The sequence below is a fragment of the Schistocerca nitens genome, chromosome 4, assembly GCF_023898315.1.
Source record: "Schistocerca nitens isolate TAMUIC-IGC-003100 chromosome 4, iqSchNite1.1, whole genome shotgun sequence".
NCBI classification, from domain to species: domain Eukaryota; kingdom Metazoa; phylum Arthropoda; class Insecta; order Orthoptera; family Acrididae; genus Schistocerca; species Schistocerca nitens.
In genome coordinates, this window is record NC_064617.1 from 147,025,969 (window position 1) to 147,043,913 (window position 17,945).

At 37.1% G+C, this 17,945-nt stretch overlaps 2 protein-coding genes across 8 annotated transcripts in view; one reads left to right on the forward strand and one right to left on the reverse strand.

Moving 5' to 3' along the window:
* The window catches only part of LOC126251685 (A disintegrin and metalloproteinase with thrombospondin motifs adt-1-like), a 167,850-nt gene extending 157,079 nt beyond the window's left edge, over nt 1–10,771 (forward strand). Inside the window, exons 15-16 of the mRNA XM_049952272.1 lie at nt 1,574–1,730; nt 9,564–10,771. Coding sequence (XP_049808229.1) covers nt 1,574–1,730; nt 9,564–9,697 — 291 coding nt within the window. The 3' untranslated portion in view covers nt 9,698–10,771. The remainder of the gene's footprint in view (nt 1–1,573; nt 1,731–9,563) is intronic.
* A 232-nt stretch (nt 10,772–11,003) lies between these two features.
* LOC126251335 (uncharacterized) overlaps nt 11,004–17,945 on the reverse strand; it is a 131,690-nt gene continuing 124,748 nt past the window's right edge. For all 7 annotated transcript variants that reach the window (XM_049951681.1, XM_049951683.1, XM_049951682.1 and 4 more), the window contains one exon: nt 11,004–11,420. In XM_049951681.1, the coding sequence (XP_049807638.1) occupies nt 11,298–11,420 (123 nt within the window). In that variant the 3' untranslated portion in view covers nt 11,004–11,297. The remainder of the gene's footprint in view (nt 11,421–17,945) is intronic.

Below are 17,945 nucleotides of genomic sequence, written 5' to 3' on the forward strand. Positions count from 1 at the left end.
ACTTTAGTAAGCATCTTGGATCCTAACCTGTTTAAACATAAACTGTCTTCACCCAATTATTTATTGTTTAAGAACTTATTCAGATTCATAAACACAGCTTTTAAAATTGCAATAGTTTTTGTTTACATCACGGTTAATAATACACACGTATACTGATCCTGATGGATCTTCTGTAGACAATGCCACTCATTACCATTCTAGATGTTCAGCACAGACTACTTGCAAATATTATAAAGTTTTTGGTTTCACTAACAATGTCCTCTTCAATGCTGCTTCTAAGAGAATGCCTGCCTACGTATATTAAGATTCCTTTGTAATTCTTGCTACGATAGTCTGCTGAAAGTAATATGTTGTTGAACTGTTTGTTCACATGGTGTGCCGTAATTCCTAGCCGAATGCCTATGGTGGAATAGGGCACTACCACATTTTCGAGCAAGGAATTGCCTATAACTAGAGATTCATTTTCCCATTCTGGTTTTTTGTTACTGTTACGGTTCATTTTCTTTTAACTGTGTGTTATGCTTGTCCACTTAATTTATTTTCAGATTTTGAGATGTGGCAGGAGATAGAATCATGTTCCATTTCTTATAAAGGCATCATCCTATTTATGTAGTTACAAATTCAGAAAAGGCAGGAGTTAGGTACACACAGTTTCAAGGGCAATTGGAGGTGCATTCGAGGCAATCTGTAGTGCAAACTTTTCATCTTGCACTACTCACTCCTTTCTGAGTTGCAGATACGCACAACAAAAAGACTGTCACAATATAGGCTTTAGGCCAACAAGGCCTTTGTCGAATACATATTTATGGAGATACACACACATTGTGTTCGCGTTTGCGTGTTGTGTGTGTGTTTTATTCTGACAAAGGCCTTGTTGGCCAAAAGCTTTTATTGTGACAGTCTTTTTGTTGTGCCTACCTGCGACTCAGCATCTCCACTATATGGTAAGTGGCAACTTTCATTTTCATAATATTGTTACATTCCATCCTGGATTTACCATTGTTTGATTACTCCTTTCTGGTGGATTTAACTATCTCTGGAAAAACCTACTAAATACATGTGATTCTATTTACCTTTTTACATCCAAGTGACTTCCAACCATTTGCATACTCCATTCCCAAATGGTTTCTGTCAACATTCAGTCACTGTCCAATCATCTGTTGCCTTTTCACATACCCTGCTATCTGCTATGGAACATCCTAGCTAAGTAATTGCAAGTAACAAAATCCTTCACTTAATTTTACATTCTTTCCTCTTGAGGAGTCTCAACTAAAAAAAGACTGACAGTGTTACATTTTTTGATGTTAGTGTCTGTAGTAATACTTTGTGTTATTAGTTCACAGTGGTCTTAAGATGAGCTTATATTTAAACTATAGTTGTAATCAGTAAACTATTTTTGTTTAAGCATCACACAAATAGAAAATATTTCTTAAGTTAGTAATCTTTACTGTGCACATGCATAGAACTATGATAATCATTTTAAATTGATGTATTGATTTTTTAAATTCTAAATGCATGTTATGTTATCATGAGGTAATAGTTTACACTGATTGAAATGTGAATTTATTTTCAGGATTTTGGGCCTGATGACATTCCTTTACCAGAATTTGAATACACACTGCCACTGCTGAGTCGATCAAAACGTTCTTCAACACAAAATTCATTTAAAGTAAAAAGTATTCTAGATCATGCTACACTGAAGCAAATTATATCAACACTGAATTTCTCTGGTGAGCTTAATAAGGTTTATTTATTTATTTATTCCATGTGATCTGATGGAACACAGTGTGTTGCAGATGTCGGAAAATATCAGTTAACATTGTTAAAATATATTAACATATAGTATCCTAATGATTATATTGCAAAGATTGGTTAAGTTTACTTCACTCCAATTGCTCAATGTTTTGAATTTAACACAAACAGCAAGATTACTGTTCTAAGTATTCATTTATAGAGTAAAAACAGTGACACAACAAATATGACTTCATGGCTTCGCTAAATTTTATATTGTTTTCAATGGACTTAATACTAGTGGAAAAATTGTTGAACAGTTGGAGGCCCATGTGGAAAGCTCCCTTTTTACACTGTTGACTATTTGTACATAAAACATGCAGATTTGAGTTTTTCCTAGTGTGTTTATGTAATTCATTATTTTTTACGACTCTAGAGTCAGTTGGCACTATGTGGTTTCTGAAAAATTTTAGAGTCTTGAGAATGTATTGGCAAGGCAGAGTAAGGATTTCCAACTTTCTGAAGATGGGTTTGCAGGAGTCTCTGGGTTTGCTCCCAGTAATAATCCTCATTGCTCTCTTCTGTATTTTGAATGTGCTCAGGGCAGTTGGAGAATTTCCCCAGAATATCACACCATATTTTAGGTGGGCTTGTATGTAAGCACAGTATGTGCTGGTGAATGTTTTCAGGCTGGCACATGATTTCAGTACACTCAATGCATAACAGCCAGTACTAATTCTGGCATTTACCTATCCTGTATGTGTATTCCATTTCAGGTTATGTTGAATCCCAGACTAAGGAATTTGAAAACAGTGTCAGTATCTATTAGCTGGTTATTTACAGTGACAAGTGGCTGTGAGGAATTTGCATTTTGTGTTGTGAAAATTCATGGAAGCTGTCTTTTTTGTGTTGATAGTTAATCTGTTGATTTTAGGCCAGATGCTGAGTTGTTCAGTGGCCAAGTTCACAGTTTTTTGCACAGCCTCTGTATTCTCCCCTTTGAGGAGTACAGTTGTGTCATCAGCAAATATTATTGTTTTGTGTGCATCTACATTCAGGTTCAAGTCATTAATATACAGGAGGAAAAGTAGAGGTCCCAATACTGAGCCTATGGTACACCTTGCTTTACAGTTTTATTACTTGATAGGATTTCGGTTATTGAGTTGGTTTGTCTATCAGTGTATTTCATGCTGACACTCTGCATCCGACTGGTTAGGCATGAAGCAATCCAGTTGTTTGCAATTCCTCTGATACCATAGTGTTCTATTTTTTGCGGCAAAATTTTGTGGTCAACAGTGTCAAAAGCCCTTGACAGATCCAGAAATATGCCTGATATGGGTTGCTTAGATCTAACAGATTATTTATGCAATCATATACTGCATTTTCAGTAGATTGGTTGCTTCTGAACCCATGTTGTTCTAAACTTAGCAATTCTCCCCCCCCCCCCCCCCCCCCAAATGAAGTCCATCAGTTTTTGTACATTATTTTTTCAAAAACTTTAGAAAAGCAGGATGAGATTGAGATAGGCCTGTAGTTATTCATATCTTTATTATCACCTTTTTTGAACACAGGAATTACTTTAGAAAGTTTCAGAGCTTCAGGGAAAGTACCTGCCTGGAAAGAACAGTCACAAAGGTGAGTTAATGGTTCAGCAATTGTGTGTACACAATTTGATTACAGCTGCTGGGATACCATCAATTCCAGCTGAATATGAATTTTTTTAACTCTCTGAGGGCTTTTGCAACATCATTTTCAGTGACTTTGGTAATGAAAATTGACTCTGCACCTGTGTGATATTTTTGGTTTGCTGGTCAGTAGTTTGTGTTAGGATTATTTTTGACCAGTTTTTCAGCTTTGCTTGTAAAGAAATTGTTGAAAGAGTTCATTTTGTCAAGAAATATGTTGAATTTCATGTTGACGTCATTGGCTGCATACATCTCTGTCCACTTTTCTTTACTGAGGAGGGCATTTAAGTTTGTTCAAGTTATCTTGAGTGAAAAACCTTCGTTAAGTTTTAGGTGGAACCGTGTTTGAGGTATCTTTGCTAACATCGACCTTTAGAATGACAGCTCAGTGGTCGCTGAATCCTGCATTGTATACTTCTAGTGTTGGGTTAAGTTTATTTCTATTTGCAAAAATTTGATCTAGAGCTGTCTTGGATGTTGGTGTTATTCTAGTGGGCTCATTTACAAGGCCATGCAGATTATAAGTTTTTGCAATGTTAATCAATGTCTCCCTGTTTCTGTTGTGGATGAGAAAGTCTATATTAAAGTCACCACATATAATCCCATCCTGTTTCCACTGACTTATTTTGGACAGAAACAAGTCCATTTGTAACAGAAAATCATTAATACTACTAGAGAGGGAACAGTAAATTGTAGCTACAATTAGACTTAGATCTGTAAGCTTTATGGCTGCACATTCCAAGGTCTTGTCTGTTCCTATTTCCTTTAGGGTAGGAAGTGGGCTATATTCAATGTGTTGTTTTATGAAGATGGCAACCCCACCATGTCCATCATTTGATCTGGAGTAGTGTTCGCACAATTTGAAATCTGGTAGTGAGATTAACTTAACTACATCAGTGCCAAGCCAGAGCTCCGCTAGGCATATTACTGAGATATCACTGAGTTAACTGGTCAGCAAAATGCTTAAGTCATCAGTTTTGTTGCTCAAGGATTGGACATTGTGATTACAGATTTTCAGGTCTGAGTGGGGTTTACTCAGGGGGCTTGAAGTCATATTTACTGTGACACTGACCTTTAGTTTAAATTGTGCTGTATTCCAGATATGTTGACTTCCAAGCAGTTGTGCTGGTTCTGTTGGTCGTCCTTGGCAGCCAACTCATCTTCCAAGTGGTCCTGAAAACTATCCACATGCACATCACACTGCTGAGGCATCACATTGGCGTTTTGGAGGGCTGTCTCCTCGATAATGTTAAACATCACATTATTGATCCTTTCAGGTTCCTGACCTTTTTGAGGGGTCAGGGGGTTTGTGTTTCGTATCTGTGACTCCGTGACCCATTTGTCTAGTGTAGTTTGCACAGTATGGCCACTATTACTCTTTTTATTTCCCATCTTGTTTGTCTTGATCCAATTGCTTATAAGCATCTGTTTATGGTTTCTGACTTTTTGGTTTCTTATTGTCTCCCATAGTTGCAGGAAGGCCAGTCTACTGCAGATAATCTCCTTGCCACATTTGTTTAGGTGGATACCATGTGTTGTGAAGTGGTTTCTGGCTAGTCTCTCTATTTCAAAGTTCACAGCAATTTTTATATATACATATTTTGTATAATTCAGTGCTTGTATCAGGTGGAGTTTTGCAGTATTAATTTTACTATTTAAATTATGAGCATCATATCTCCTGGGCATAGGATGGATAATGATATTCATTTTGTGATTAGGGCGAGTATTGGTTCCAATGGTTCTACCACATATTTCATCATTAGATCAAGAGGTTTGCCTGTGTCATTAGAAACCCCCATTACAATCAAGGTATCATGTATACTGAAGCTTCTTGTCAAATTTTCTGCGTTTTTTTACCACCTCTTTAAGTGGAGTGCGAGGTTTTACTATGCTTTTTACCTGGTATGATGGTCCTAGTTTGTCTTGCAGTATTTGAGCACAGTATCTTCCACGACTGCCACTTAATATTAGTACTTTCATTTTTCCCGAGATTTTCTTGCTATGTAACATTCTGGAATTTCTTTCGTTTTTGTCCTGCACATACATTGGTGCTTGAGAAATTATGTTCACTGGAGGATTACTCATACACTTTGTGGCGGATTGTTCACTTTGGGTTAATTTTTGCGTAAGATCTTGTGCAACGTTAGACTGTAAATTGACCTTGCTAGCATCTTGCATCAGGTGGTTATCAGAAGTTACAATTCTAAAATCACTTTCTGGATCCATTTCACATAGGCCTACCCTCACATTAGCTTTGTTTAAGTGTAAGTGCGTGTGTGTGTGTGTGTGTGTGTGTGTGTGTGTGTGTGTGTGTGTGTGTGTGTGTGTGTGTTTGAAATACCCCAGAAAGACGACACTGTCCTAAAGCTCATTCTTGTTTACGTGACTGTTGAATTCTCATTCTAATTTTTTGGTATGTTCATACCTTCACTCCCATCATTATATCGTTACCCAAAGCTCTAATAGTTTAGAACAGCATAGAAGTGAAATCAGAAGTAATAGTGGACTACAAATCAAGATTCAAATTCAAGAGCAATGGCAGTAGGCTGCCAGTTTGAAAAATGAGAGCGAAAATTAAGTGAGAAAACAACTGTAGATACAAAGCAGAAAAAGAAGATACCTGAACAAAAAGACATTGACAACATAGAAGAGCAATTCAGAACGTAAATAAAATGGAGAGGCAGCAAGCTCTGAAAAAGAATGTGTGAGGAAAGGAAAAAAGAAACTAAAGTCAAAAGACGATTATACAAACATGTGAGGAAAGCAAGTAATTTTTGTTAATGCGGCAATTAATTACTATTAGTTTTCTTCCTCCCATGACCACTGGCCATGTGTTACAATACAAAAAATAATCAGGTTTCAAGTGCTTTCCTGATGTTCTGCTGCTATGCACATGGAAGGAGGGATAAAACATATCTTGGTGAAACGTTGACATGAAACATGGCAATATTGATATCAAACAACTAATTCATTGTACAATACAAGAAGTATTCCAAAGTAAATTAACAGATGACATCAGTCTAATGCATTTACAGTAAACATGTAGCAGTTTTATTCTAAATATTCACAAATAAATGATATATGTATTTTCAAATGCTGTTAGGAGAGCTGACAAGTGCGAAATTTCTTCTTAACCCTTCACGACAGTCGTATGGTCCCTGGGACTACACTGTTTTTCACATCCCTGTTTCTTGGAATGCTATTGATCTTTGAGAGGTGGGCTGGCTGCTCACTACCTTCCATATTCTCAGTCTATTGCTAGTTGTCACAGTAGTCATTGTAGGAAGTGTTCCATTTGCTTTCATTTTGTTGAAACGGCGTCTCCACATATAGGGACCACATGACTGTGTTAAGTGTTAGTCAGTGACAGACGGAATATTTTTCTTGTTCTTTTTCTTTTTTTTTTTTTTCCTTCCCCATGTCTGTTGATGACAATAACTCTGGAATTATATCAGGTAATCTTGTTCCATTGTACGTGAGAACAGATGATCCATATTTTGAAGAAAAGTTTTCACGAATTATCAATGAAGTGAGGAGCAACATATCTGGATTCGATTTTTCTGATGTGGAGGATGGTGATTCACGATTTGAGATCCAGTGAAAATGGTGAGGAAAAGGCTGAAGGAGGACCAGAAAATGAAGAAGGTGAGGAACATGCTAGACACAATCTCAGAAGCCAATCACAGGTTGAACCACTCACCACTTGGAGCTATATTTTCAAAAAAGAAAAAAAAAATGTGATTTGGGGGGGGGGGGGGATGAAATAATCATGGAAAGAACAGAAGTCAGACCTTGTACAATGTGTGAAATGATGAAGAGTTTTATCGGCCTTCTAATCTATACTGCTGTATTCAAATCGAATAACAAAGATATATGGCCTCGCTTCTGCACTGATGGGACTGGTCATGATATTTTCAATATACTATGTCACCAGCAAGATTTGCAGTAATTCTCAACCGCCTGAGATTTGACAACCCTGACGATAGGGAGTTACCTGAGGTTTCTGACCCAGTAGCTGCTACAACAAACATTCTACATAAATTCAAAGAAAATTCACAGCGATCCTATACTCTTAGGGCTAATGCTACAGATGATGAAATGCCAATCAGCTTTAGAGGAAGCCGTGAGTTCAAAATATATTGTGCCATTACTCCATCCAAACCGACAAAGTATGGCCTGAAGCTTCAATGACTCGCTGATTCCAGGAGTAATTATATCTTCAACACCTATCTCTACTGTGGAAAAGATACTGACGGAGCAGGGCTTTCCCCAGAAAAGAAATATGCCATTCCCACTCAGGCTCTCTTCAGAATGGGCAAGCCAATTGCACACAGTAACCAAAACACTACCATTACTAACTGGTATTTGTCAATTGAACCTGCAGATATGCTGTGAAAAATGGTTTGACCATAGTGGAAACAATGCGAGCGAACTGAAAGGGAATTCCAGGATCTTTCTTGCCTTCCTATGGACGTGAAGTTGGAACAACACTGTGTGCATTTACCAAACACATCCTGCTGATTTACCATGTGCCTAAGAAAGGAAGAGCAGTAATTCTTATATCGCCAATGAAGATGTAGAAAGTGAAAAACCTGTAATTATAGCCCACTATAATAATGCAAAGGGTGGTGTTCATACTGCAGATGAAAAGAGTGCTAAATGTTGTTCAAGCCACTGTACACAACACTAGCTCATGGCTGTATTTTTCAGTATTCTTGATACGGATGTTATCAATGCATATATTGTTCATCAGTCAGGATGAACTTCATGGAAGCTCTGGCAAAAGAACTGATCGAACCTTCATTGCACGAAAGAATAATGAAAAAACACTTCCTATGAGAATTGAGATTTTCTATCAGTCGAGTTCTAGGAGCTGAGGTACATCTCCATGAAGACTTGGAAAATGAGGACAAACTACCTTGGGATGGAAAGAAGACATGTCACATATGTCCACCAAAAAAGAAGAGGAACACAAGCCACTTTTATTGCAACTGTAAGGTCCCAATTTGTTTGGAATGCTCAAGTAACGTGTGCCGCAAGTGACACGAAATGTGGCTACTTTCAGTAATGCAGATCTTTTCTGTGTATTTTATTGTCAAGAATATTCACTAATTTTAACATTACCTGTTCAACATTAACCTGCAACAATCAAGTTTCAAGTAAGGAACTACACTTAAATATTTCAATTTGTGTCCATCACTGTAAATTTCAATGAGAATTTCGAGTACAATATGAATACGTCTTTCCCACAGCATCAAAATAATATTTTGTACATTTATTACTATTTATGTGTGATTAAAGAATAAATGTGTAGTACTAAATGCAAAAAGTAGTGCTAGATGGTGGTTTTTACATATTTTTCCCACCTCTTGAATGCGGTCCATGGGACTGCATGACTGTAGTTGGGTGAGGGGTACTCACAAGGTGATTAAGGATTAATACATCTGGAAATAAAGCAGTGAACCAATGAACCACACCAAGGAACCCAGTTAATATGATAGCACTAATATCCATCATTATTCACTCCTTACAGGCAACATACCCTTGTTGTTGAGGACTTTTACAGGAACCCTGAAAACAAACTTGACCAGTGTCGCACGAGAGCTTTAATTCACTGGCATATGATAGTATCAGAATTGTATGTGTATTTGTGGCACTTTTTGTGCATTACTATAAGGAAAAAATTCAACAGCAACTTACACGAAGAATGAAGGCAATGCACCTGAATCTTTATAATCTTTTAAGCAATACAAATGTTTACAGATGTCTCTAAAAACAGTTTTCTTTTTTCCTCACATTATTATCCTTGCTTCACTACTGTTCCTCTATGACATCTAGTTTTACCATCCTTTTCATCTGCAATTTACCATCCATCTTTTTCTGTTTCAGTGCTAATATGTTTGCTGTCATTCTTAACAAGAGTTCCAATGTTGTCGTCTTTTTTAATAGATAAAATTATTTTTCAATTTTTCAGTGTCCAAACAGTACCTGAACTTACAGGTACATGTGCATTATTCCCATAGTTATTAAACAATTTCATGCAAGCCTTCCATATATGTTATATATTTTATTTGTATTGTGTTGTGCAAGTATGTCCCACAGAAAAAAAAAAAAAACATATCTTTACAATGTTTTGATGTTTTGCAGGTACCGCAGATGCTAGTATGTCAGCAGGAACCAAAGCCAAAGAGAATTTTCCTATTGATTTTAACAATCCTATCCATATCACAATCAGAAATGAAGGAGATGGTGAAATTATGAATGATGTGATACATAAATGACTATAACTGTCAGAGGCACAACAAATGTGCAAGAAAGTACTGCAGTATTTCTGTCATGTGCAAGAAGCAATGTATATTAATTTGTTCACATTGAACAATGACACTTAATATAACACTGGGAAGACAGTGCACTACTTGTCACTGAGCAGTGTAAACATTTTATAAGAAGTGTGTTTCACTTGAGAACCCAAAATAATTCCAGTAATGCAGTGATCCTGAACTATACAGATTGAGAGCAGCCTTGGATAGAAGTATGAAAATATCATTGTGCCATTTAGCACTTCAGACTGATGGGTCAGTAGTTTCTATCACTAATACCTTTTGATAATGTTATAGGAGCACTGACAGTGGGTTACTCGTTATTACTCTGGGGGGATGCAGTATATTATTCACACACTTACCAGAGGTTACGGTTTGGTAGAAAAAGATCTGTCCAGTAATGCATTTTGCATTAACTGCACACCACACTCTTGTTGTCACATCACACAGACACTTTATGTAACTAATAAGGAATTTTAGAACAATATTTATTATTCTGCAAGTTCATATACCCAATAAATACAGTCATGATACATCAGAAAAAAAGAGAGTTACAGGATGAACCTATCCACCATACATAACTGCAATAACCAGTTCCAGGACTGGTATCACGCAACAGTATCTGAATTACAAAAGTGTTGAGGCTTTTATGGCCACTTGTCGACATATTGCCTGTCGACTTCTGTCTTAGGTCCTTCGGCCAACATTTGTTTGAACTCAAGACAGAAGCCAACAGGTTATTATCTCAATTAGTAAGCTGATGCACTATCATTACTTCATGAAATTTTTGGTCTGCGTCTGTACACAGCTCTGTGAGGAAGAGCTACTGGCACTCCACTCTGAATTGCAAAATGGTGCCCGACTGTACAGTGCTTGTGTTGTTCAGGAAACATCTTGTATGTTTTCTTTACAAAGGAAGAAATGTTTCCTAAATGTTTGAATGAAATCAACACATCATCTTGAAAATATAAATCATTTGTAAATAAAAATATTTTTTTACGAAAATAAAAATATCATAAGGTGTGAAAGAATGAATTTTTTCTTCTATCAAGAGGAAGAAAGGTAAGTTGAAGGGAATCACAACACATATTTTCAATCTCAATTTATAGTATGTGTGAGATTTTACTTTTTGTACTCTTCGTACCTGGGGTAGGGAAAATTTATTATAAGTGAAGTATGAATCATAAAAATGAAATGTTTATTATTTGATTTACTCTAAAATAGTAAATTCTGTGAGAACATACAAAGCATTTTTTACAAAATATATTGTAAATTCTACATGAGCAACTTTGCTCTATAGAAAATACTTCCACACACTTATAAATCATCATGAATAAAAGCATCTTACAATTTACTGCGTTCCTTTGAGTATTTTTTTTTATGTAAAATGTTACTTATACAATGACAATTAAATTGATTTAATTATATTACTGAAACACAAAAATGTTTCTTGGACACCTAATCACGGTTGACATATTTTACACTATCAACACACAGCACTGAAACATTTTACTAGTTACTTGCGGCCAGGAAGACTCACCCTCCTTACAGGAAATTACTTTCAAACATCTGGCAAATGTTCATTAACATGTGATAAGACTTCTGCTAACTTTTCTTGGTTGCAGAGAATGTAGACCCACAACAGTCGTCTATGCTTCATAAAATAATTTGTTGATAAAGTGTTCTGAAATGGAAAGGTTCCATAATAAGTGCTGCTCACACAACTAAAATCATTCAAGAACAAAAATAATAGTGAAATATAACTTGAACTTAAATATTTTGAACACTGCTTGATGTCAGATATAGGGGAGCAGGCAGAGTAGATACCACTGCCCAATGCAAATGTTCAGTGACTACAGCCCTCTAGACTAGAAAGTTTTACAGGTCATGCATAGATAGATTGCCTGTTATACAACACTAGTGACCTGAGGGCCCTACTGATTCAGCATGACACTATGAAGTGATTATGTTGGTCTTAGGATCTGAGACTTAGAAGCAGTCAGGCATGGGCTGAGATTATTGTGAAGATGGTATGGGTTACCACTGTTCACATATTGGCAGTGATAGAATTGTTACGCCCATGCAAGATCTGGATGGTCTGTAATACAACCCATGTAAAAGAATATCAGGAACTAGTGGACTAAGGGATCTAAAAGCAAGGGCTTTAGGATATGGGGCATGCCCACCCGCCACTGTGACTGTAGCTTTCTATATGAATTTTATGTAAACAAATAAGAACTTGAACCTTAGAAATGCAAATACTTCCATTGCATTTCATTTACAGACAATCAAACGGGCCTTTATTCTAAATAATGGAATTAATTACAGTATTACAGATATTGACAGAATAGCAAGATAAATCACAGAATTCGTTTATCGGCCCACATGCTTACATTCAGAGGAGGAAATGCAAAATGTCTATAAAGAGTTACAGATAATAATAAAAAACACAAAATTGCACTACAAGATGATAATGGACTACAATGTCAATGTCAAAGCCAAAGTATTCCCATACTGAGGGAGTGAGTGTAGGGAACCAGACTCAGGACACCTGCATCACCATTCTAGGCAAGCTCCTAGTGGAGAAGATTTGCCACTATCTTCCTCTGACCTATTATGATGTATCAAGTGTGCATCTGTGTCATGTGGATGATTGTGTTATGTGCTTGCCCAGTGCTGTGTTGGGTTTGTATTGTTATGGATGGAGGGAAAGGAGAGGGTGAAATTCAGTGCTGGCACATGGCCTATTCCTCTAGAGTAGCACTAAGGCGACTGCTGTAACTTTCCCATCCACTGGACAGATCATTGTCAACACAGGCCAAGTCCTCACTTCCTGAGATACTGCAGAAAGGTTTGGAATTCAATCTAAGACAATGAAGCAAAGACTTTTAATCAGGAATGTTACGCTACCACCTCTCATGTCCTGATGAGCCAAATACTGGCACTGAAAATTTCCAGTCACCAAATTCAAACTAGTGTACCACCATGCCAAGCAGCACCACACAGATATGCTTTAATAATCTTGGCTATGAAGGTAGATTCATTGTACAAACAGAATGAAAACTAGGGAATAACTCTGTGGGTATTGTAACTGAAATAACAAGAGGCCACAAATTAGTAGAACTTGTCGAGAACAACAAGTTTGTCCATAACAGGTACTTCCATTACAAAACAAGTAAAATATGGACTTGGCAAGGAGCAACTCGAACTAAAACTGAAACTAACTGTATTTTTCAGACATTAGAAGTATTGGATAGGTTGTAATAGTCTTCAACAAGTTTGAAACTGCAAGTGACCGTAAACTAATAAGAGCAAGAATAAACAACTCTGTTACAATATAAGATTACATCAGTTTTCATCACTCAGAGAACACAATCAAGTAGGAATAAATAATACCAATTAAAAAAATAAAAGGCAACAACTAAAGTATTATTTCTGGTTAACGAGTAGCAACAGTGTATTGCTTCGAAGTATTAGATTCATATTCTATTAAAGAATTTTTTCAGTATTTACTTCCAGTAACAGAAATAGATGAGAGGTCTAAGTCCTGAATAACGAAGACTGGTAACTTACAATGAAGTGGAGAAAAATCTAGTGTGAGGTAAAATTTACAGCCTCCAAAGTTCATGAACTGCAATGACCGTCAAAGCCTAGCAATATCGATTGTGAATTTTACAAACAGTATTTCCAAAAATGTTAACATTATCACTTTTGAATATCATAGACATGTACTAATAAATGATGTGTTATTTATAGACACACAAAAAAGTAATGTTAACTTTAAGTAGGTTTGTAAAATACTTTTAGTTATTTTTCTACACAACCATTGTTGTCCATGCAATTACTAAGTCCAAATAAGCAATCCATCTTCTCCATCACCATGCCCTGAACACCATTACCACCTACTAAGGAATTTTCACCTAGAATTTTTCTTCAACTTCGGAACTAAGTTGATGTCAGATTGTGACTGTTTTGATCATTGAGTCAAGGCACTCCACCCAATGACCTGCATTACTTCTTTTGTACACAAGTTTGTGGACAAGTCTTGTCATGTAGCACAAAAAACTTTTTGGAACAGTATTCCTCACCATTCGTTTGGAGGAAGTTAACATGGAATTTATATGGGGCTCAAAGTCCACATCTCTGGTACTGACAGTCTGACCTCAAGGTAAAAATTCAACACAGAGACATGCCTTTCAGCCCAAAAAAATTGGTGCTACAATTCTGAAGTGTACTCATTAATAATAAGACTGGTTTGTGTAACTTAAGAAAACACAAAGAAATGTTAACTTATATTATTACTATCCAGTTAAAATATAATACATACTCTCTTAAATGACACATTCTAAAGTACATATACCATATACATTACAAGCAGTGAGTATTACTGCTACCATGTGTAAGGAACTATGTCCTACATGGAGACAGATGAGCTCAATTTCATCTGTCATCTAAGCCAACAATGAGTAACACCACAGTCAAGTCATTAGTTTCACAGCCCACAGCTGGTTACTTCTCACTTCCCTTCATACTTTCTCTCATCAAAGCCTGCCTTTCTAAATTAACAGTGAGACAGAAGTTTGCAGCGAACGGCACACCACAGAACTCTTTTGTGCCCTTGCACCTTGATTTTCTATAAGCTTGCTTTTTCCCTAATTAGTGTGTGCTCTGGTGTTCACCAGAATGTTACCGTATTTGTATGTTGTATACGAACAAAGATTTCTTGTATGCTATGATTGTCCTTCCCCCCTGCTAGACAGAATTTCTGACGAGCACTAGGGCAAAGACAGCAGAACAGACATTTTTTACCTCAATCACACCTTATGTGCTTTCACAATTGCTTATGACTCTGCACTGGAAACAGTTACGTTGCGTATGGTCTTGGGAGGAGAGGGAAGTTGTCAAATTGCTAGGGTGTGACAGTCATCTAAATTTTGGCACAAAACTTGTGAACTGACAAAGCTGAGGTTGCAGGTATGCTGTTATCATGGTAAGGCAGTATAAGCTATCTTATGACAGCTGTCATATGTTTTCATGAATTTTCTCAGGAAATCTTCCTAAAAATGTTTTCATAAAATGACTAGTCTATCTTTAAGAAAAAAGATGAAATGCAAAATTCTGCTGAGATCAGAGGGGAGGGGGAGGGGGGTGGGGGGTGGGGGGGGGGGAGAGACAAAGACTCAACGAAACTGAATTGAGGCATTTTACATCTTTTGCCAACCCTAGAACGATTTTTTTTTCCCTTGTCTTAATGTTGCATGCATAAACTTAACCCTAGGATGCCCAAGCCTTTTTTTCTAACTTGGATGCCTAAGGGGTGGGTTCGGTGAGCCCACAGGTATTAAATAAGCTTACTGACGAAATATTACAACTTTCAAAATGGTTTATGTATTTTAACTAAGGCATCGGTTTATAAATGTTGTTAATTGTTATAAATATTGGATTGAGTGAATAAAAAATTGACACATTACAATACAAAATACAGATGTGTTCATATACAATAGACTACTCTGAATCCTCAACTTCAAGACAAGAGACTCACTTCACAATTTTTTCTGAATGTGTGTTACGCACATGTTTATGACACTCCACAATACTGTTTTGGTTTACGTAGATTGTTATACTTCTGCTTCTTTGTTTTATCTTCTCTTACACAAATATGGCACCGTCCTTTCCCTGCAGGAGGCTGACGTGCTTCTGTTGCCACTTCTTTGATTTTCTTTTGTAGAACAGTCTCCACTGATTGAACAATTTGGTTAGATAACCCTCTTGCATTGGCACTTCTTTCTTCTACCTGCAATATCACTAGTTCCATCCCAGCTTGCAGAAGATAAAGTTTCCGTTTGTTGTGTTTCTTTTCATTCCATCTTGGATGTTGCTGGATGAATATGGTGGTTGCATGGATAGCACAAATGTCGATGAGAGAGTAAAATACAGATAGAGGCCTTCTCTTTGTTCCCCTCTTGCAGGTGTACATATGCGCCATTTGATCAATGGTATCAATTCCACCTTTAGTGGAATTATAAAATGCTTTTATCAAGGTTTTATTCTTCTCTCCTCCAACAGTGCCTTTATCTTGGTGCATTGTTGACAACATCAGTAAGTTTTTTCTTGGTTTTGTTTTTGCTATGTAGGACACCACAGTTACTGGAGGCCTACCTGTTGATGGGTCTGTGAACAAGAACATTGATGAATATAGCTCTCGATTTGACGTGTTTTCTTCATTATGTCTGGAATATGCTTCCTGTTTGACTGGAGAGTTCCTGCTGTAGTAACTTTGTAGTCTTGGTATAACTCTTACACCAAATCCACCTATGTGTAGTATCGGTCTGTAGTAATATTTCGACCAGTGTTTTTCACAGGTGCTACCAGATGTTTGACGACAGCTGCTGAACCCCATACTTCTTTCGACAAATTCTGAACATTACCTGCATAGGGTTCCATATTACAGATGAATCTGTCAACTGCATCGGACATCATGCATATAAGGATGCCATACTTGCCCAGTTTATCCTTCATAAATACTTTGAAACTGCGCTATCTTCATCTTCTCTAACATCCACATCACTTTCCAGATCTGAATCGTACTCCATAACAGCATCCTCATATTCACTTTCACTCCCCGAGTCAGAATCTTCATCTAAAATTTCATTCAGAACGCTTTCTAAAGACGAGTCACGTATTCTTTTAGTCATTTATAAGTCTGGGTGTGAACAGTAGGGAACTGCACTAACTCACTGCACGTTTATAAGATAAATAAAAGCTGACTGACTTCAACAATCACTTCCTCTGAAAGCAAACCGATTGTTGTGAATATCAAGAATACCAACCAACAAGAAACTAACTTGCATTGTTGTAGACATGAGAAATACGAAATCTTACTAAGGGAAATTTTCTATAGCACAGAAGCCTATTGTTGTTGTTGTTGTTGTTGTTGTTGTGGTCTTCAGTCCTGAGACTGGTTTGATGCAGCTCTCCATGCTACTCTATCCTGTGCAAGCTTCTTCATCTCCCAGTACCTACTGTAACCTACATCCTTCTGAATCTGCTTAGTGTATTGATCTCTTGGTCTCCCTCTACGATTTTTACCCTCCACGCTGCCCTCCAATGCTAAATTTGTGATCCCTTGATGCCTCAAAACATGTCCTACCAACCGATCCCTTCTTCTAGTCAAGTTGTGCCACAAACTTCTCTTCTCCCCAATCCTATTCAATACCTCCTCATTAGTTACGTGATCTACCCACCTTATCTTCAGCATTCTTCTGTAGCACCACATTTCGAAAGCTTCTATTCTCTTCTTGTCCAAACTGGTTATCGTCCATGTTTCACTTCCATACATGGCTACACTCCATACAAATACTTTCAGAAACTACTTCCTGACACTTAAATCTATACTTGATGTTAACAAATTTCTCTTCTTCAGAAACGATTTCCTTGCCATTGCCAGTCTACATTTTATATCCTCTCTACTTCGACCATCATCAGTTATTTTACTCCCTAAATAGCAAAACTCCTTTACTACTTTAAGTGTCTCATTTCCTAATCTAATCCCATCAGCATCACCCCATTTAATTTGACTACATTCCATTATCCTCGTTTTGCTTTTGTTGATGTTCATCTTATATCCTACTTTCAAGACACTGTCCATTCCGTTCAACTGCTCTTCCAAGTCCTTTGCTGTCTCTGACAGAATTACAATGTCATCGGCGAACCTCAAAGTTTTTACTTCTTCTCCATGAATTTTAATACCTACTCCGAATTTTTCTTTTGTTTCCTTTACTGCTTGCTCAATATACAGATTGAATAACATCGGGGAGAGGCTACAACCCTGTCTCACTCCTTTCCCAACCACTGCTTCCCTTTCATGCCCCTCGACTCTTATAACTGCCATCTGGTTTCTGTACAAATTGTAAATAGCCTTTCGCTCCCTGTATTTTACCCCTGCCACCTTCAGAATTTGAAAGAGAGTATTCCAGTTAACGTTGTCAAAAGCTCTCTCTAAGTCTACAAATGCTAGAAACGTAGGTTTGCCTTTTCTTAATCTTTCTTCAAAGATAAGTCGTAAGGTTAGTATTGCCTCACGTGTTCCAACATTTCTATGGAATCCAAACTGATCTTCCCCAAGGTCCGCTTCTACCAGTTTTTCCATTCATCTGTAAAGAATTCGTGTTAGTATTTTGCAGCCGTGACTTATTAAACTGATAGTTCG